Source organism: Pinus tabuliformis, chromosome 2_1 (genome assembly GCF_031772625.1).
Source record: "Pinus tabuliformis cultivar Carrire ecotype Pingquan chromosome 2_1, CPIR1, whole genome shotgun sequence".
NCBI lineage: Eukaryota > Viridiplantae > Streptophyta > Pinopsida > Pinales > Pinaceae > Pinus > Pinus tabuliformis.
The window spans coordinates 71,346,046-71,368,871 of NC_142299.1; the positions used below are offsets into that span (position 1 = coordinate 71,346,046).

The 22,826-nt window shown below is 38.8% G+C and overlaps 1 protein-coding gene across 1 annotated transcript in view; it reads left to right on the forward strand.

Moving 5' to 3' along the window:
* Positions 1-22,826, forward strand: part of DML1 (demeter-like 1) — a 291,074-nt gene that overhangs the window by 65,306 nt on the left and 202,942 nt on the right. Inside the window, exons 6-7 of the mRNA XM_089400383.1 lie at positions 1,039-1,118; positions 1,344-1,428. Coding sequence (XP_089256509.1) covers positions 1,039-1,118; positions 1,344-1,428 — 165 coding nt within the window. The remainder of the gene's footprint in view (positions 1-1,038; positions 1,119-1,343; positions 1,429-22,826) is intronic.

Genomic DNA, 22,826 nt, shown 5'->3' on the forward strand with positions numbered 1-22,826 from the left:
TCTAACATAGAATACCTCTTAGGTGATCACCACAAGGGGGCCTCCCTTGTGGTGCAATTCCACTAAAGAGGCATACCTCTTAGGTGATCACCACAAGAGAGCCTCCCTTGTGGTGCAATTCCACTAAAGAGGAGCACAAAGATTATTGAGGTGAAGGTGGCAATCTCCCTCATTGTTGCAACAAGTTCTGGGCTTCCCCTTGTGAGGCCTCTCGCAAGGCCTACTAGATTTTGAGGCAACAGTCAGTGTCTTTGAAAATCAACCAGAAACTGACATGAACTTGTGTCTTACTGTGTATTCAATCAATTCATTAGTTCTGCTTGTCACCGTATTTCCAATGTTGTGCATGGTCTAAGAATATATGACCTCTCATTTGAGAGGACTGATGGTTCTTCCATTTTTTATCCATATATGTATGCTTAAACTTTTGACAACATACATATTGATTCTCATATCTTTTCTGTGCACAAAGATGTTTTTCTTTTGACATTTTAAATAATCTTGTGTGTATGGTGGGAAATACTCAAGTAAATGATATAATAAAAGTTCAAACATCAATACAGATACATTTGAATGTGTATTGCATGACCTTTTATCTATATCGATGAATTTAAATAATTATTTATGCTTAAAGTTTTGACAACATACATATTGGTTCTCATATCTTTTCTGTGCACAAAGATGTTTTTCTTTTGACATTTTAAATAATCTTGTGTGTGTGGTGGGAAATACTCAAGTAAATGATACAATAAAAGTTCAAACATAAATACAGATACATTTGAATGTGTATTGCATGACCTTTTATCTATATCGATGAATTTAAATAATTATTTAAGATTGTGGAAGCCATTTAGTTTGAATCATACATGTAAATTTGCAAGAACATTAATAAATGAATAATCATGGACTATGATTAGAAAAGTGCAAAAACATTTTTCAGTATCACTGCAGGTTATTCAGTTAGTGTGTTGTTGTCAAGTCAGAACAACGAACTAGAAAGATGAGGCTAACCCAGAAGTACAACATTGCAATTTGCAGGCATTCCTTGAAGAGCTTCACAAAAAACAAGGTGACATTGACCTAGAGTGGTTGAAAGACATCCCGCCTGATGATTCAAAGTAAGATACTGATTTGTGCTCTGAAATCATGTTCTGCAAGATTGAATTTTCTATCTTTTCACTTTTGTTACATTACTAGTATCCATTCTGTGAAACCATGTTTTATTGCAGAAATTGTTGGAATGGTTATGAACTTATATTGTCCACAGTATATGGGGCAACAAAACATGCTTGGATATTTTTACCCAATAAGATCTCACTGTCACTGCAAATATGTGATGGCAGGAACTTTCTTTTGAGCATCCGAGGGTTGGGACTCAAGAGTGTTGAATGCATCCGCCTGCTAGCTCTTCAACATTTAGCATTCCCTGTAAGTCAGTCTTGCACTTTTATAAATGAATGCAATTCTATTGAACATTTATACTCTATTTTCTTCCCCAAAATACCCATTTGATGCACTGACTTGAACATCTCTACTTCTATAGGTACCAACATCCCTGCACTGCTTTAAAAAATTTAAATGTGTACTTACATATTCAACCTTCCCAAAGATAGTAGTAATGACATAAGTTTGCAGAATGAAGGTAATTACTTGTTTGTTTGCCAAATATATAACCCCAATATCTTACACTTTCAACTGGTGGTTAAAAACTCTTGTAGGGATTGATAAACAGAAGGCAGAGCAGCCATATGTATTAGAAAAAATGACTCCAATACTCTAAAAGATATGTTTCTCAATAAAAATGACAGAGTTGATCTGGATATAAATAACAGAGTAGGAGATTCACTGCACTTTTCTTTTTATGCCAAAGCTATCCTATTTGTGACACTGCAAAATTGAAAATAAATGTCGCCAAAAACATATTCCTGACGGACCTAGCCCACTAACCAATAAATCACAGAACACATATACCAGTACCACTCTAAGAAGATAATTTACTAATGTCCAGAAAATGACCATGATAGTAGGTCAATCGGACTAAGAGAATACATACAGTGTAGGTACAGACTGGGAGTGTGAAAGCAGCTCCCCAATAAATTGTAAAAGCAGAAGGATCTCATATCAAATTGAAGGTAATTCCTGTTCTATGGTCCACAGCCTTGAGCATTATACAAGGAAATGCTGTGGGAACATCTCATCACCCATGATATTTTCCACTCTTTTGATGGATGATGGTGAAGCAACATCCACATCTATTCTCAGGCAACTAGGCTAAGTGAGATGCATTCCTTTTCTCCACTGGGGAAAAGCATACTGTTGGCCTTCATCATGCATGCTCAACCCTTCATATTCTCTAATTACTAAGTGTCTAGGATGCCAAACAATGCCTATACAAGTAACTGCCACTAGTTTAGGAAACTTTATTTGTGAAATACACACTCAGTTTATCACTTACGAGTGTTTATCAGTGAAATACACCCTCAATTTATCATATGAGGCAATGTTCAAGGACCTGATTCCAAATTGACTAACCCAACTGCAGCAACTAGGCAACAACGTTGCTAGAGAACAAATTATTGGATATATATGGATATTCACCTAGATGTAATGAGGCAAAAATGAGAATGGTGTTAGAATTTGCATATTAATTGGAAATTATTCATTAAAGAAACATGCATTTTCTCTGCAAAATTGATGAACGTTACATTAATTGGACAATTATGATCAGGCCATTTCAAAGACAGTTATCATATGCATTGCTTGGTCAGTTTGTTTCATCATGCATGCTCAAGCCTTCATATTCTCTAATTACTAAGTGTCTAGGATGCCAAACAATGCCTATACAAGTAACTGCCACTAGTTTAGGAAACTTTATTTGTGAAATACACACTCAGTTTATCACTTACGAGTGTTTATCAGTGAAATACACCCTCAATTTATCATATGAGGCAATGTTCAAGGACCTGATTCCAAATTGACTAACCCAACTGCAGCAACTAGGCAACAACGTTGCTAGAGAACAAATTATTGGATATATATGGATATTCACCTAGATGTAATGAGGCAAAAATGAGAATGGTGTTAGAATTTGCATATTAATTGGAAATTATTCATTAAAGAAACATGCATTTTCTCTGCAAAATTGATGAACGTTACATTAATTGGACAATTATGATCAGGCCATTTCAAAGACAGTTATCATATGCATTGCTTGGTCAGTTTGTTTTGAAGACAGTGATTGTATGTATTGCTTGGCCAAATTGTGTCTACAGCCATTACCACTATAGGCTTACATTTATTGCTCCATCATACAACATAGAGCTAAAAGAATTCATAAATCTGTACAATAACAAAGAAACTACAGGGCATGGAATAATTTCAATATAGGTACTCCAAGCATCATGTATGATAATAAGAATGTTTCATCTGCTCATAAACTAACCAATCAGAATTTGATCATTTCCAAACTTGATTTCATTGACTCTCATGTATTCCTTCAATTTCCTTGTATCAAGTGTAAGCTAACTTGTGACCAAGTTGCATTTGCAGGCATTCCCACTATAGGCTCAGTTATTGCTCCCTTATCCTAGGTAGAGCTTATAACTAATTTATAAATCTGCACAATAGAAAAAATAAATTAAAGGGCATGGGTTCATTTTGATATCATATTCTAAGCATTATTTTAATATTGTAATAACAGATAAATGAATCCACTCTGAAAACTATTAATCAGCATTTGATCAGTTACAAACTTTATTGCCTTGACTTGTAACTTCTCCCTTCAATTTCCTGTACAAGCCAACCTTGACCAAGTTGCGTGCGTGGGCATTCACATTCTAGACTAGATAATTACCCCCTTATACTAGAATCTAGATAGAGGCTAAACACTAAACAATTTATAAATCTGTACAGGAAAAATGAAAAATGAAAGGCTATGGGATCATTTTGATATTGTATTTCAAGCATCATTTTAATATAGTTCTATATGATAAATGCATCCACTTGGAAACAAATCAATTAGCATTTGATTATTTACAAACCTGATTTTCTTATTTCATAACATATACCTTTAATTTACATGGATCTTGACAGAACAATATATAATACATCAGCTAAATTGTGTCAAATATTTCATTTTGTGAACATAATCTAGTGACTGTCCACCTGTTCCCATCGACATAAAGTCTGCTTGCACCTTTAGTTTCAAGTTGTTGCATCCGTAAGGAGCCATAAAGCTAAAGACTCCCCACATCTTTCCATAAACAGTGTTAAATCCTAAACTGCTTACCTCAAAACGTACGAATCATGTCCAAAGCAACTTCACATGTAAATTAAGGCCAAGGTCTATTGATTTTCTTAGTGCAATAGGGTTAGCACAATATTTCTAAGACCATGATAATTACTTTTGATGAAGATCTTCTTTTAACTTGTTTCAATATATCATTCAACAATTATACTTTGGAAATTCAACCATAAAGAATAGTGGAACAATAGAGATCACAACCCAAAAAGGAAGACAAGGTTTACCCTGGAAAACACACAACTGCGAAAAACCCGACAACCTTTATCAATACAGAAATTCTTCTTGTTCAATGAGAGACACACCTAGACATACGGTCAAAGATGGTCTTCTCCTCCAAGTCAAGTTGCCCAATCTAATTCTGCAATTCGCTTCCGTGATTGACCTAGAATTTCAGCCCTCTAGCAATAGCCAGTGGCCCTAGAAATTTTGGCCCTACAACAGTTGCCCTGGAAAAATGCGAACCAGAGAGATAGAGACTAATACACATGTGCAAGTTGCAAGACAGAGAGAGAAGAGAGATTTCGGCCTCCTCCTTCGTCTTTCTTGTCCTTTGCTTGCTTGCTAAGAAACTCTCTTATGTGAGAAAATGTGAATGCCCAAATGGAGGAGGTCGAGTTACCTTTATATGGTAGTCTATCTTGGGTGAATGGACATGTCTCTTGGCTAGAGCCGACTTGACTTGGAGTAAAGTCAACTTGTCACTTTTGGAGCGAAAATTTACATTTCAAAAATTCAAATTTTCATTTTTAAAAAGTTGCAATGGGACTTGAACTCAAAATAACTTTTCCTTTCACTGAAGCATTTATAAATATGCTTTACAATGATAAATACAATTACATCAAGTGAACAAATGTACATTATGAAGATCGACCATAGTTACAAATTCAACACTCCTTAACAAGGGAGGTATTCATAATCACTATCATAGATGTTCTCAAATTGAACAAATTTCTCTAAAGAAAAAGGTTATCCATGATTACTAGCATCATCATCTATCATCATCATCGGCTAGTGGCCATATCCGCGACAATACCAAAACCATGGCAATGTCATTATCATCTCAAGATTGACTCTTCCAGAGTGATCAGTCCTTGAACCCCACGGCCTTTACCTACTCCAAAATGTTGAGACCCTCAACTAGCAAGCACTCACTCACCCTTCCTGGTGAGTGCTTTAGGCCAAGACCTCACTCAACCCCTTCTTGGTTGGTGATCAAGACTAGATGTTAAAAGGACCTCACTCCACCCGTTACCACTCAAACTAGCAAGGGTCCTAAGGGGGATCCCTAAAGGGCAAATGCTAGGCCAAGGGCAACAAATGAGGACTTTACCTCACTGTCACCTCAGCTACGGCTCCCTTCTATTTACGGACTTTCACCGATGGGAGGAGACCCGATATATATGAAGTCACTAATGAATGATAATTCAATAGATATGAGTGGCAAGTAATCCTATAGTTAGGGCTTGACTTTTGTTAGGCCCCTATACTACTAGTGTAACCCCTTATTGTTATTAGTATAACCCACTTATTATATTGATGTACCCATGTAGTGCCCATATTGTTACTATTGTGGCCCATAGAAGCCCACTATTGTTATTATTGTGCCTTTATATTATTATTGTTAGGTCGGCTGGATTATATTGTGACTCCTTAGACTCCTATATATAGAAAGGAGGTTTTGTCATTTGAATCATCCAATAATTGTTCATTTATGTAATGTAAAGGAGGTTGCCCCCTCGAAGAGGCTGAATTCTAAGGCGTTGATCTATCTTTTCTATCTTTTCTTGAGCTGGTTTCATAACATTTGGTATCGGAGCTTTGGATTCTAGGGTTTCGTTGCTCTAAACAGGTCATCGTGGCATTTTCGCTATAACTTTTTTCTGTGACGTTTCAGAAGTCGCAAAAAAAACCCATTTGAGAAGAAATCGCGCTGAACCTTGGGTCCAAATTTCAGAACTTTTCGCGCGATATTTGCGGAGATATTATCTGAGGAAGTTGGTCTTTTTGCAAACTCCTGAATTACATTTAAAACAGGTGACCTGGGGAAAATCGTCATAACTTTCTCTCTGGGGATCAGATTGAAATTTCGTAAGAAGGTACATAAAGAGGACAGACTGTAGTTTTTTTGTATCTTTTTTTAGATCCAAAGGTCGAAATAGTGACACGTGGCACTTCATACAAGTTCGCTCTTCTGGAAAGGTCTATAATCAGGTCATCTTGGGAGATTGTGCATAACTTCTTCTTAGAGAATCCAATTTGGATCAGACTAGTGGCATTGGAAAGAGGACACAGAGGGCTACTATAGCTTACAATTTCAGAACTTAAAGATCCAAAAGTACAAAATTACAGTGGTTTTAAAGTCGAGCTCGTAAAATCAAGAAAAAGCAAGATGAGGATGTTTGATGGCAAGGATCCGGTAAATGGGATACTTCAGATGGAGCAATATTTTGATCTACATGGTGTACAACTGTTACAAAAGGTATGTATTGCATCTTCATATTTAGAACCAGATCAATTTTTATGGTACGAAGGGCTTTGTTCTCGTAAACAACTTGTTACGTGGTCAATTTTCACGGAGGAAATGATAACACATTATGAAGATACAAAGAGCAACACCTTCTTTAGAGCAGCACCACAACAATTGGAAAGAGTAAAAGGGCTTTATGACATAGTGGAAAGCAAAATTATGGAAACCAGGAAACATACCCCTCACAACTATAAAGATGGAAGTGTTGTTTCTCCTAGCCTTCCAAAACCTACAAGGGTTACACCACAACAATTGGAAGAAAAAAGAGAAAAAGGGCTTTGTTACAATTGTGATAGCAAATGCACTAAAGGTCATAAGTGTGCTGAGAAGAAATTATTTTACATAGAATATGAAGAGGAGGAAGAAAAAGATCAAGAAACATCAAAAGAAGAAGATATACGCCAGGACCCCACCCCAGAGAAAGAAGAAATGAATCAGACCATATCTTGTAAAGCATTGGCAAGAATTACCACTCTCAAAATCTCAAGATAGAAGGACATATCAAGAAGAAAAAGGTGCAAGAAGTGAAAAATCACATCGAGAAAGAAGAAATGAATCCAACCATATCTTGTAATTCATTGTTCGAAATTACCACTCCTTAAACTATCAAGATAGAAGGACATATCAAGAAGAAAAGTGTTCAAGAAGTGAAAGATCACATCGAGCATCAAGAAATGAATCCTACCATATCTTGTAAAGGATTGGAAGAAATTACCACTCCTCAAACTCTAGAGATAGAAGGACACATGAAGAAGAAAAAGGTTCAAGCAGCGAAAGATCACATCGAGCATCAACAACAAGTTCTCCAACTTTTAAAGGATAACGTCACTTCGGTGCAAAATCAAACAAAACAACCAGGTAGATCAACATCGTAGTGAAAAATGTTTTGATGTAGGTGATTGGGTCTTCTTTATTCATGGCAATGTCATAATAGTGTTATTGTTGGAGGTGGATCTTTATTGCTGGAGGTGGTGGATATTTGTTTGACACTAAGCTCATATTTACTTCTAATTGACAGCACGACACCTGAACAAGGAGGGCCGCATTTTTTTTTATTTCCTGTGCGTGAGGGGAAAAGGTTGATTATGTTAAAAATAATTAAATTTTTGGTGTCAAATAACAAAAAGGGTCATGAGAAATATTGATTTTTTTTTTTTTATCAGCAGAGGCCATGGTTAAATTTTTTATTTTGCCATCGTTCAGCGTACGTGGGGGTCGATGGTTCTTCATCTGCAGGAATGAAGGTTATAAAGCTACAGGGGCACGAAATTGAAGAGCAAGAAAGCCACTACTCATGTAGACTACCAGACTGACAGTAAAGTGCAACTCGGTAAATATTGTTCACCACCTCCATGTCATAAGGCCACGCTGTTGAACTGTAAGTTTTTTTTAACCGACTCAACATGCTGAAGCGGAATCAAGGGTTGAATATTCATTGAGGCCGCCATTTTGGAATGTCAAATTTCATATGGGCTAGAGCAATTTTATTTGCCAACGCGTTTGGATCCTGCGGCATGATCAGGCTACTGAAATCGTGATTGAAGTCTAGAGATGGTGTACATGCACGGAAAACACATATCCGTGCTTGTGTATCTTGGAGCCCATTGCACGTTGTGAATGCCGAGTGGCACGCCTGCTGCATTGGACATTGACAGAATCAACAGGCTAGATATATATTGACAGAATCAACAGGCTAGATATATATACACTGGTGCACACCACCACAATAAAATTGTACACAAAACGTGACTTGCAAGAAGATTCAGAGCGCTAGTCTTCTTCATATCACGCAGACCGAATATTTATTTTGTGAAAAAAAAATCATTGGTAACAAATTTTTTATCTTTTTAGGGGTTGTGAACAAATGTTATTGAAAGGTTGTCAAATTTTATCTTTTCATGAGCTGCTCGAGCGAGAAGACAAGATCGATGATGATTGTGCGCAGAAGGGACAAATGAATACTTTGAGCTGCCTTGGTTAAGAGGTCGAGGTCATTGATAGTTATTTGTTGAGCGTATGTAGTTGCAGTGGGCCATTCCTAGGCAATGAAGAGTCTACTTTCTTGCACAGAATAGAGGTCGTGGGTGATCTTTATACACTGGACATGCCACCTTTCATTGTTGTTAGTGCTCCTGATGTATATTTCTGAGTCAAACTATATGTCCAAAAGGACATTCTAGAAACTGAAGCTGCCCATTAAATAGTCGATTGTTCAGGTTATAGAAGAGCTGAATTATTGTTGTTGTGGGAGTCTGCATTATTATGTCGTTGGTGCTACTATGAAATAGAATTGTTGAATAACTGAGCTTATTGTGTATTGCTATATATTTGGATGACTATAACCGTAGGAGAATTTCATAGTACCATTGGGGGCGTACACTTGGAAAGGCACTGCTAAATCACTAGAGAAGCCGGTCAATGTCTTGAAGGTGCCTTGAAATAACCCCTGCAACAGATCGCAATAATTGTCGAAGAAATTGTAGAGAATAGATCCACAAATTCATAAAATGTAGCGAGCAAATTTGGCAAATCCGTGATCATCCCCTCTCAAAGGTCAATGCCACAATCGTAACATGGACTAGAATTCATTTTATCACTGAAGATGTATATCAGTTAAGAGCAAGACACAAATTCTTACACTATTGTAGCGTCCTATGGCAAACTTGTGGATGTGGAAGAGGTTATTGGGCAAAGGAAAGGAAGGGTTGTTTCCCTATGTGAAAAATTTGCTGAAGCAATCTCCAAATCTGAGTAGGGCACTGAGGCTACAATCTTGTACTACATACCAAGTTCCTTTCTTGTTTTTTTTGTGTGACTTTTTACTGCCTGTATTAAAGGCAATCTACAACAATTATTTTTGTTATTCCTAAAATATGATATGGTACTTTAATTGCTGGTCAAAGTCTACTTTATACTTGTGCATGGTATATCTATGTTCAAAAATAAAAATAAAAACAAGAAAACATTACCCACAAGCAGTATACCTTACACATGTTAAGGACTTCTCACTGAAGACATCCATTGAAACTCAAGATTTCAGGGCATCTCTGCAACTTTAAGAAATTAGAGGGCCATTGGACTAAACATGGATCAAACTTTCCTAAACTCCCTTAATAAACTAGCAGTAACAAACATCAAACCCCTTCTCAAACGGGCTCTATGCCATTTTTCAAAAAGAACAACCAAAAGATGTGCAGGAGGGGTAGAAAATAGGACACAACATTTTTGCTCTTGGGACAGATTTATCACACATGAGAATCACATGGAAAGTTCTTTTCAAACTTGATGAACTAGATGCACTCACTTCTGAAGTGAACCAATTAGAAAGGAAAAAACTCATTTGGGCTCTAAGACCAGCTATGCTTGCTCTCATACAACTCGAGTTCTTGGAGGAACCTTGTGAACGGGTTAAACTTCCAGTTGCATCTTGTCTCAATAACATAATGAGACTAACCGCTCCTATAGCTCCTTACAATGATGTTATGACGAGAGTTTTCAAGCTGATAGTAGATACTTTTCAAGACTCGGACAACAGTGCAAGTTCTACCTTACCTTTGGAAAGAAGATTGAGATTTTAGAACTTATGGCTATGATTAGGACTTATGAAATCATGTTTGATCTGGAGTGTGATGGTTTGATCGTACAGATGTTCCAATGCTTCAACATTATAGAACATCATCCTGACACAGTCATAGCACACATGCAGTCCATCTTCAACCTTAGGGAACATCATCCTGACACAGTCATAGCACACATGCAATCCATCTTCAACATTAGGGAACATCATCCTGACACAGTCATAGCACACATGCAATACATCTTGTCATCATGTATAAGAGGTCAAGATGCCATTTGCCGGGAGTTGCAGTCTTGATTGTTGTCCGTTTGGAGGAGAGAACAATTGGTCTCACCTGTTGCATATGAGTTAGCCGAAAGGTTGCTTTAGCAAAATATTGGGTTGTTCAGGGGACAATTGTCCAGGGAGGAGTTACTAAGATTTCTTGGATCATGCAACAAGAATGAGCTGAGGAGGAAGGGACTTTGCTTCATCTGCAAAGGACCTTGGGGACATGACCACTCATGCAGTGACACTGAGGCGCTGACAACGGTAGAGCAGGAAGATATTCTTTATGTCTGTCAGGGTGAGAACTCTTTGTTGTGCGAGTCCATGGGTTCATACGACGATACCTCTAAGGAGCACGAGCAGTCGTGTGTTGTTGAGGACAATGGCCTAGATGTGCCTCCATGTGTGGTAGAGGAGTATTATGGGTAATTGAATGTTCCCATGAGGGAAGGAGATCATGGAGCATGTGAGCGGTTGATGATTCAGCATAGAGAGCTCATAGAGGAGCATGAGTCAAATGATACCCAGTGTGCGGGATGGGTCATTTTTGGAGAGTCAGCTAGTGGCTCATGTCAAGCCCATGATCGAGGATGAGGAGACACACCCTTGGGGCTAGCCATTAGAGTGGAGCTCACAAATGTGCAAGCAGCAGCCAAGGAGGCAATATTTGCAGGCACTTGTACTCGGAAGTGTTGGAGGTTAACAAGGTAATGTTTCCGAAGGTTAGCAGATGACAAGAGTGTGGAGTCTTCGATTAGAGGAGAGAGGAGCTATTGGAGTTGGTAGTGTATCCATCTTTGGGCCTACCCATTGGTCAGGTAGACGTAGGTAGAGTGGCAACCAACAGAGCTAGAGTGTTTCCGAGCAACAACCCTCTCCAAGAGTACATAGATAGGTTGTGCAACTCAGTTTGGCCACTCGTACCCACTGTAGGGAGAGAGACCGGGTTCTCTCAGTGGATATTGCCAACTAACAGGGTAGAGCAACATGGGTTGCGCATGGATCAACATCAACATAGTATACGTGTTCCTTACATCAGAGTCCATGGCCTAGATTGGCAGGAGATCATGAGTTGGTATCCTATTGATGGTGTGATATCCTTAGTCAGAGGCGTAGTAGAGCAGAGACCCCCAGACATGTCAGAGACTACATGCTCTAGTTGACAATGGGATACAGGTCAACAACTCTCCAACATTCCATCCCGGCATCAGGAGAGCAGTGTTAGCGGTGGATTGGCGCAATTGGTGGGGAAACATTCACAGTCGCAGCTATAGAACAACACGAGCCATGGAGCATTGATGCTCCTTGGTGGCATTGGTATCCAGGTGGATCTACTAGTAGCAGGTTGAGTCAAATATGGACATGGAATCCAGGTATTGGAGGATCCAGTCATGCTTCGATAACTTGGAGGCGTGACGAGGACCATTGGTTTGTATGGGATCCAGGCATTGGGTCTCAATTGTGTTGGGCCACCAGATTGGTCCACAGATTTGCATTGCTCAAGGGCAAGCAATCTTGTGGCGGGAGGACTATCATGTCCCCATTTTTATTCTTCTTCATAGTACAGCCAAGGTGGATTTCCAAGGCAAGGGATCGCCAGGTCAATGGAGCAAGTTTATCTCATCAGGGGTCCCGATGGAGTTCTGAGGAGTTTTTATGGGATTTGATGGCATTCGCTTGGCATATTCCATCATCCAGTTTGCCTTTCGTTCCATCACATTCCGACGACTTTCAAAAATCAACAATATTATTGGGTATAACTTAATTGATTATGCTCGAGGTGGCATTCTTGAGAGATTAATTGATGTAACACCTTAATGTAATAGCTTGTTGGAACCATAATGAGAAGATCTACATGATGGGATGGTTAGATATGAGTTTCAGTGACATGAAGAGACATGGTGACCAATTTACCATTTTCTCGCATTAAAAAGAATATTTTAATTGAAATAAAAGAGAGAAAAGTGCTCCATGATTAAAATAATAATAAAATAGAAGGCTTTAGAGGAGTCCATCAAATCTATAAAAGAGGAGGAGACCATTAGAGGACATCTTGGATTTGTGTATTGTTTCTTGCATGAGAGGTTGAGAACCCAGTTCTCTACTTCGTCAGTAGCCCAAGGACGAAAACCCTCAGGTGATTTAAAGAGATTGGGCGAGCATCCATCCCCCCTTGGTTGGTTCATTCAGAATCCATAGGTGTAGCAGTTGATTTCCTGTTTCAGTTTGGAGGCCGACATTAGCATTATTACATATCTTGGAGGGTCATGCCCAGCGATTGTATTGCCATCTATTTCTATATAATAAAGTTGGATTTTGTTGCTGCATTTCTCATGGTTCTGCATGTTGTGATCTTTTAATGAGATTTTTTTTGCAATTTATGGGTTTACTTTTTGGGTTTTACATGGCAATCATCTGTTTGTGAATGTAATTTTTATCTAGAGTTTTCTGAGTTAAAAATTCGAGTCTGTTCCAATTTATTTCATTTGGGACATTACGTATTTTCAGCATTAAGAAAGTCCATTTTCACCCACTGTATATCCCAGTGAGCCATTGTACATACCAGTAATGCTTCAAGTTCTTACTACTATTATTTTTTATTTTTATGTACTTTAATAAAATGACTCCATGCCCAATGGATAGAAGGCACCAATCTGTAGGTTCTCAATGCATTGCTTTTAATACATTAACCCCAATTGGAGTCGATATCATCCCCTGTCATAGCCTCTTGTAATTATGTCAAATGGTCATATTTTTCATCCTCGATGTTTCAACCTGTCACACCCTCTTGTAATTATGTCGAATGGTCATATTTTTCATCCCCGATGTTTTCACCTGTCATACCGTCTTGTAATTATATCAAAAGGTCATATTTTTCATCCCTAGTACAGAATAGGTTGGGTGAAATCTTAGTTAACCAAAGGAAGAGCCAAAGTCCGAACAAAAGGACAAGTCAAAAAGGGAGAATCGAAGTTCGAAATCTAAAGGAAGAGCCAATGTCCGAAAGTCGAAGGGAAGGCCGACCATCAGGACCTGATATTGGAACCTGAGAGAGGAATGGCATATCGAGATATCAGAGGTTGGAACTAAGGGACCTCGGCGATATATTTAAAGACGGACCTGAAATCGAATATTGGAGCAGACAACTAGAAGGAATATATTGGGACCCGATATCAGAACCTTGGAACAATCTAATTTCGGAGCCTAGAGCTTTCAGAGCCTCAGAGTTTCGTATCCTTAACAATTACAATTCCTTAGAAGCGTCAACGTAGCGAGGAAAAGGGATTTACAAAGGAAATCACATCCAAAACTAAAGGTCGGGAACCCTTCTCTCTCACCTCAAGACATGACACATGGCAGCAGGTGATTGGACCTAAGGAGAAGACATGGTAGATGACGTCAACATGACATGGTCGTACAGTGGACATATGGCAGTTAATTTTAGCGATTTTAGATGGTCTTGTGTGGGAAATCCGGGTGACAAGTGTCACCACTCTAGAGGCACCACATGGCAATGATGGCATTAGCATATCGTAGGTCAAAAATATCAAAACTCCTTTAGAAAAGGTTTTTGAAAAAGTTCTGATGAGAAGGGATTCTGATGAAAACTAGAACATGGTCGTGAGAGATCCAAAGAACCCAAAGTGGATCGAAGATTTAGCACTTGAGTGTTATGGATCATATCGGGGGTGTAGATACCAGAACTCTAGTCCTAATTGATATTTAAAAAAGTTCCAATGAAAGGTCCTCCAGGTATTGAATTGTGTTTGGTCAAGAGAACCCAAAGAACCAAGGGTGTGGACTAGGGTCGAGCACCCAAGTGCTATGGAGGTAATCGGGGATGGAGATATCAAAACTCCATGGTAAAAGCATTTTGAAAATGTTATGATGCCTAGGGAGCTCCAACATGGAGAGGCACTTGGTAGCAGGGATTCAAAAGAACTAAGGGCGAGAGCGGATAACACTAAGAGATAGGCCCCCGACAAGGTTCTAAAGGCGTTAGCACCTATATGGCCTAAGCCACCGCTTGTCACACCTGATTCTATGGTGGAAATGCGATAAGGTGGTAAAGCAAAAAGGAGCTAAAGACATTGGAACTTTGTGGTTTCGTAATATTTCTTTTAAAAGGAGCTAAAGACATTGGAACTTCGTGGTTTCGTAATGTTTCTTTTAAATAGAGTTACAATGGATGAAGGCTCTGATACTGCAACACCTAAGTGTTATACCAATGGTCACAGCAATGGTCGTATGGTGGATAAACAAAAGGGGCCAAGCATAAGGGGTGCTAAAGGCATCATTATTTTGTGTTTTTGTAATGTCATTTTAAATAAGGTTACGATGTGTTGCGGCTCTAAAGTTGCACTGTGGTAATGTTACAAGATGTATTGGGCCCCGATAGTGTAGCACAAAGGTAATAAAGGATGGATGAGTCGACAACGAAGTTGCAGAATGCCTCCACTCCACCACACCAAATCACAGCGCGCTCCAGAAAGAGGGAATTTAAGCAGTTCGAGAGAGAAAGCAACCGGAGAAGTGGCAGGTAACCATGGGAGGAATATCATAACAAAGGTGTAGCCAGATCGTTAGCTGTGAAAATTCTATTACTGCAACAACTGATTTATTTTACCTACTTATTTTCCTGTAAGTTATTTACGAAATCCCTTCAGTAAATATTAAAATAAATTCTACTGCAAATATCACACCATTATACAAAAACAAATACATGCACAAGAATCAAACACATAAACACAATTATTTTGAACAATTGTCCCCGGAAAAGCCCAATGTGGGAAAACTGGTGCGGCAGAGGAGGATTTTATTAATCAGCGTTTCTTGAGTACAACTAGGGTGCCAAACTAGCTCACCCAATAGAGATAAATCCTCTGGCACTTCCCCTAGGCTCAACGTCCGACCATCTAGCCTTTGCACAACTCCTAAACCCTCTACGTCAACACTCTGCCTCATTGTGTGACCCATGCAGGCCCTCCAGTCACTGTGCAGTCCAGTTGCCTCTGCGTTTTCTTGAGTGGCTCTACGTTTGATCTCTGCGCGGGTCCTCCGGCACTATCCCTGCCTCTCTGTTACATACTTGCTACCTCTTGCTGCAATCCAGTCTTCTAGTTTGAATTTCTCAGCAAGCCCGGCTCCAAAAATCGCACTGACTGGTCTCCCTCAGCATATCTCCAACTGACCCTCAAGCCTTCTCTTAAACTTTTCTTGTCGATGAATCAATAGCCAAGATTAAGTCCCTAATCAACGGTTAAATTAAGATAGACTTGATCTTCGTCTCTTACAAGCTTCTAATCCTTGACTCTATTAATACCCATTAATATTTTTATTTTCCTAGGTTTAGACTTAGGAACTCATTAAAAATATTAATTATTTTAATAACTCTTCATCTGGATGGAATTTTCCAAAACGATTTCTAGGTCTTGAGATCTCATGTGCTTTAGCCTTTCCACCAATTTTCATGGCTAGAGAACATCCGATGCTACCCCAAATCAACATCAACCCACAACTAATCCAGACACTGGAACCTGAGTCCACTTGAAAAAATCAAAGGAATCAGCGTGGAGATATCTTGTTGTGTCAATCATGACACATCCTGTTTCTCATGTGTTGTTATTTTTTTCATTTTCAAGAAAAGAATAGAGTCAGTTAGGTAATCATTAGGACAGTCAGCCTATGTGTAGTTCAGACAGAAGTAGCATTTTCAAATATTTTGTAAGTTTTCCCTATTTTGGTTTTTCCCTATAAAAGGGAAGAGGAAACTCATTAGAATGGTTCCCTAATTATGTTCTCAATGGTTCTGAATTTTGTATTTTCAATGATTCTGAATTCTATTTTCAGAGAGGTTCCACATTTTGGTTCAATTTCTTGTTCCTTAGGTGATAATTATTCTACAAATTTCACCAGTTTGAGCCTGTGATATGGACTCCATTTTTGAAGATTAATAAAAAAGATCTGGTGATTCCAAGTATATGAATGTGTAGTATGTGTTCTTCCTCTATATGTCACTTCATGTGTGTTTCTCTTCATTAGAAATTGTGTAAGTTGTAGTTGCTGAATTCACTCATAAATCATAGATTTACTTATGTTATGTTGTAGCAGACAGTACATGTGAGATTGCAAATTTACTATGTTATATTCTAGCAAAAAGTACATGTGAAATATTGAGTTGGAAACCCTAAAATGCGCTCCATAATTTCTGCACTTCATTTCCTTATTCATTCATGATTCTACTAGAATTTACCAATTAGGATTTTTGGTCTCTCCAACCCTCTGTACTGAGGTCCTCCCTTATTTTTCTCTTTCCCATCTTTACTGCAACCAGTGTTGATAATATCAGTATCGGGAAAATATCGGCGAGGGTCCAGAAAATATCTTATCGGCAATATCGGCGAAAATATCCAAAATATCGGCGAGGGTCCAGAAAATATCTTATCGGCAATATCGGCGAAAATATCCAAAATATCGGCAAGCATAAAAAATGCATAATATATTCATTTTTTTTCAGATTTTTAAACATATAAAGCAATAACAACATGAAATAAACACATTGGCACATAAATATGAAGAAAACACTGATATATATGATGTCAAATAGAAATGATATATCAAAGGCGATACCAAATCCTGTTGATCCCTGATAATTGTCCATTCAAGGACTCAAATGTGGAGAACCAATACAAAATAACATCACATATATAAAAGTATCTCATCATCATGAGTTACATGTAGCATAACAAATAAAACTAGCAACTATCTATCTACTGCCCTCTCCCCCTTTTACGAGAAAACATGATGGGCTGTTTGCCAGGCTTGCCCCTAGTAGTAGAAGGCCCTAACCCTGCCTCTGCACCTAATGTCAAATAATGAGTGCTAGGTATGGAGCTATGCTCTCCTATATCTATAGCAGATGGTGTTGATGCTGATGCTCCCGCAGTGTCCTCCTCCTCCTGCTCCTCCTCTAAGTGCTACTGCTCCTCTGACTCCGAGTCCTCCTCTTGTTGCCCCTGCTCTAATGGATCATCTGCCACTGGCTCTAACCATGAAGGTGACTCCTCCAATATGGGCTCCTCAGACTCCACCCTCCACGGAGACAATACATCAATATTATCTAAGGAAATGGCATCTGGAACCATTGGTGATTCTATTTGCCTCACTCGAAGTCGGATGTTGTAATGCACATACACCAAATCGTTGAGGCGTGTGAACTCCAACCTGTAAGAGTGTCAAAAAAAGTAACGAGCCTTGACTCTTGACTCTTGACACTTGAAGGTCATAAATTAAAAATTAAAAATTACAATAAGTGTAATTGCTCAACTGAAGGCTTGAGTTCAAAGTTATACCTGTTGCACTTTTTGGCATGTATTTTCTCAAATACACTCCAATTGCATTCACACCCTGAAGAGCTACATGTTTGACTCAAGATTCGTATAGCCAATTTTTGCAAATTTGGTGCCCTTGCACCATAGCTTCGCCACCAAATATCTACAACAAAATAACGAAATAAAAAATTCAAAAACTTAAAAGTTAAAACATAATTAAATTTAAAATTCTAATTTCTAATGAGTGATGACTTGTCACTTACGTGGCATGAAGAGGGTCCTTTCCCTAATAGCATCATTAAAGCCAAATAGGCCAACACAATCCAGATAAGACTGTATCTCGCGATTGATTTTGCTACGAAGCTCAGGATCAGGTACCATCCTCTGAATACAGGAATCTTCCATCACCTTGCCATCAAAATCAAAGTTGCATTTGTATGGAAATGCGGGGTTGAGGAAGAGTGCTGCTGCATGAATGGGTCAATGAAGCATCCATGTCCACCGACTATCGATCACATCCCATAACATCATCTGCCTATCAAAGCCAGCAGAACCCTTGTCTGCATAATAGGAACGAATGGCCTCCTTGGCCCTATCCATGCCCTCATACAAATAAGGCATTGCAAGCTTCTCTCCATCCACCAATCTAAGAACCTTTACTATAGGTTCGCTAACTGCACATGCTTCTTCTACTCCATGCCAAAATGTCTCAGAGTACACTATTTTTGCAATGGCTTTCCGATCAGGTCTCCTGTTGTATTACAATTACGCCAATCATCAGACACAAACATTTGCTTCAACTCGAACTGACATCGAAGCAAAGACTAAAGAGTAATAAAGGTTGTGGCAAAACGTGTGATGGCAGGACGCCGCAACTCCTTGTTTCTAGTGAACCTCCTCATAAGGCTAAGAACAAAAGCATGGTTATAAATAAACTTGGGGATGCTCCTAGCCATATCAACTGCCTCCTTGATGAAGGAGAGTTTCCCCATATCCTCGAGCAACAAATCGAGACAATGCGTTGCACATGGAGTCCAGAACAATGTGGGATGCCTCTCCATAAGCATTCTGCCAGCAGACACATAATTAGCTGCATTGTCTGTTATGACTTGCACCACATTCTGCACACCAATCTCCCGAATGAACCATCTAACAACTCACATATTGTTGCTGCATCTTTGATATGTTCTGATGCATCCAACGATTTAATAAACATGGTACCTTTAGGACAATGTACCAAGAAATTTAGAAGGGTCCTACCCTTCCTATTTGTCCAACCATCAGACATCACTGTGCATCCAGTGACTTCCCATGTCTTTTTCAACTCCGCCAATCTAGAGTTGATGTCCTGTTTTTCTGCTTGAAGAATTGGCCCCCGCAACTCCTCATATGTGGCACTTTTGTACCCTGGGCCCACAACAGCAATAGCATCACACATTGGCTGCCAAAATGGATTGGTTTTTGTGATGCTGAGAGGTAAGTCGCTCCAAAAAATACACCTCCCCATGACTCTATCTGCTTCTTGCTTCTCCTTCTTTTTAACAAGCGATTTTATGCCAGGTTGTGCTCCAGCTCCTGTTCGTGGAACAAAAAATGATGACCTCACACTCACACTGCAGTAGCATGTGATGGTGTGCCAGTTGTGGAGCCCCTCCCACTTAGGGCCACTAGGCCCACTACGCTCAACACCAAAATCAGGAGAAGATATCCCGAAAGATCTACCTGCACGTTCAGCTTTGTTTCTTTCCGCCTCTTCCTTCTTTTTGTCCTTTTCTTCAATTGCCTCAAGCGCTTTTTGTATAAGCTCCGGACTAGAAACTGTACAAACCCCAACATCATGTCCACTAAGTCTAGCAAGATGGTATTTCAGTCGTGTAATCCCACCTGTCATCTTGGTCTCACACAATTTACATGTAAGATATGCACAATTTGTCCCACCATCAGGGCTCCCATACTCCCAAAATGGGTCCAAGGCTTTTGGCATATTTGTATTTTGTAGTGGGCTAACTCAAAAGGAAACCTAGAGCACCAAAAAAAATTTGGAATTAGTAACTTAATAAGTAATACAAAATTACAAATAACCACATCATTTTACAAAACAGTTTTAACTTTTTTTGCTACATTATTTGCAAATTTGCAATTTTGCAATGGGCATGAAAAAAAGAGCAGACTTAAAAGTTAAGAGGGCAGTGAGCTTGTATCATGCAATAATTGCCACTTTAACCAAAGATGCCAAGCAATGAAAGAGCCTAACAATGCAAAATTGCAATGATATGCAAAGGAAATGAGGTGACTGTATATCACTTATTATATCACTGTTACTTAATTAATAATTATACCACTGCTGTAGGTGCATTATTAGACCTCGGTATTCAACGGTTTCAACCTCCTAGCAGTGACCTCTTTTGTATTTGTATTACCTTGACAGTGATATGAACCTGATGATGACTTCACAATGATACAGGCCTGATATAGATGTGACACATCACAGTGAGCTTGACTCTCCTGACAACAATGATCCTCTAAGTAACTCGATGATGATGTATGGCCATAATAGTGGCATGGAGAGTTTCTTAAGTTAATAGTTCCTATCTGATGTGAAATAGAAATGGATTTTCAATCTGTTTTAGTGAGATGAAGATCAGCCATTTACTTCAACTATTATTCAAAATGCACTTCAACAAGAACGTAAAAAATTGTCATGTGAAGGAATTGTCTAACTATTCTATTTTTTGGACCTATTTTGGTCATATATTCACTAGTTTTGGTCATGATTTTACTGATTTTGGTCATATATGGATCAAAAAATTAGAACAGGTTAACTAGTTCGTTACTTAATTATCCACTGTCCAGTATTTTCATTCCATTCTAATCTACTGTGAAGCTTTTATTTTTCTCTAGGAATAGGATAACCTTCCCTTCCATCACCAATTGAATAATTTTAACAGTGGTAATAATTTGACACTACCAGTGATCTATGATGGCAGCAATGAAAACATAGTGACAAACCTTGATGACTTGTGCAATCTTTTGAAACAGATGTAGCAATTAATGTTTGGAATATATGTTTGTTCTGAGCAGTGAGAATCACTATGTTTTGCAAAGAGTTTCAATGCATCTCTCTCCTACACACTATGACGATAAATTTAAAACCCTTGCATTTTGAAATGGAAAACAAAAACCAAGCAAAATGATTGTAGGGAAGAATGAGATGTCTCACTGTTCTTGGCACTTGCAGCTTAGAGAAATCTTCGTTGTTGGTGGCAAATTGGCAATAATGGCTATGGAACGTTCAAACCCTCATTGGCAGCAACCACATTCCTTCTCCAGCGCTTAGAAAAACAAAATGACATGAAAAAAACCAAAAATCGAATTTTATAGGCCTCACAGAAAGATTTCACTGTCACCGGGCGATATTTTCCATTGTCGGGCGATATTTTCCGAAATATCGGCAATATATCAGAAATCGCGCGATATTTTCAAAACCATAAAATATCGCGATATTTGGTCGACGATATTTCGGCTCGCCGAAAATATCGCGATATTTCCGAATATATCAACACTGACTACAACGATAAATTAAGCTGCATTTACTATGTGTAGGCCACCATACTTGAACATTTACTCTCAGGATGATCTATATTATTTATGTGCATGTTTGAATCTTCCTTTGTGAAAGGTAATTGAACCAGATTTTAATTTAAAATCATTATACATTTATCTGTTGAGCAATAATGAATTATCTTCAAGAGACATTAAGATGTCCTAGGGACTGACCTCTCCTCAACCCGGGGGTTTTCTCTAGGAGCTACAACACACACGGTTTGATACCATGTGAAAATTTCATTTATCTGTTGAGCAATAATGAATTCTCTTCAAGAGACATTAAGATGTCCTAGGCACTGACCTCTCCTCAACCCGAGGGTTGTCTCTAGGAGCTACAACACACTCACGGTTTGATACCATGTGAAAATTTCAAGTTTGAAATCTTATTGCAACAACTGAACTTAAATCTTTTAATTGTTGATTAATTTAACAACTTATTCGCTACGACAAAAACCAAATTAATCTCACTACAACCTTCACAAATAAATTCCAGAAGAAAATAGAGCTGGAAACTGAGAAAAGTCTAGCACAAACATAAAAAATTAACGCAATTATTTTTGGACAAACATCCCTGGAAAAATCAAAATTGTGAAAATCGGTGCAGCAGTTGAGGTTTTTATTATTATGCAGTAGTGAGAAATTCTGAGTACAACCAGATGTCGAATCTGGCTCTCTTATAGAGAAAAATACTAGCAAAAATCTAGGGAGGAATTTTCCTCGCCCCATAGGCAAATCTGGGCTCTGAGTACAACGCCAAGTGAGTCGTCCAAACTAGTCTATGCAGGCCTGCATCACTCTTGTGTAGTCTCTTCCCACGCATGACCTGAATCAGCTGCTCCTAGAGTCGTCCTGGTTGCCATTAGCTGAGAAATTGTCTCTCTGGCATTCTGGAATCCTTTCCTAGCCTCTAGAACTAAAACTCAACTTCCCTCTAGCAAAATCAAACTGCCTCTAGAGGCTTCTACACAGTGCATGCGTTAACCTCACTGTGGCTATCTCTGCCTTTCTGCAAATGCACTTGCCGGATTTGGAAAGCTTCCTCCGACCTCACTGTCTCCGTCCCTACCTCATTACTGAATCTTGAACTCTGTGGTTCTCAAAAGTGTGTTCTCCATCTATCCATCGATAACTTCTTATAATCCTTTGTTGGAGCACCAATGAACAAGATTAATACAGAAGCAATCACCCAAATTAATTCCTTACCAACCGTGTGAG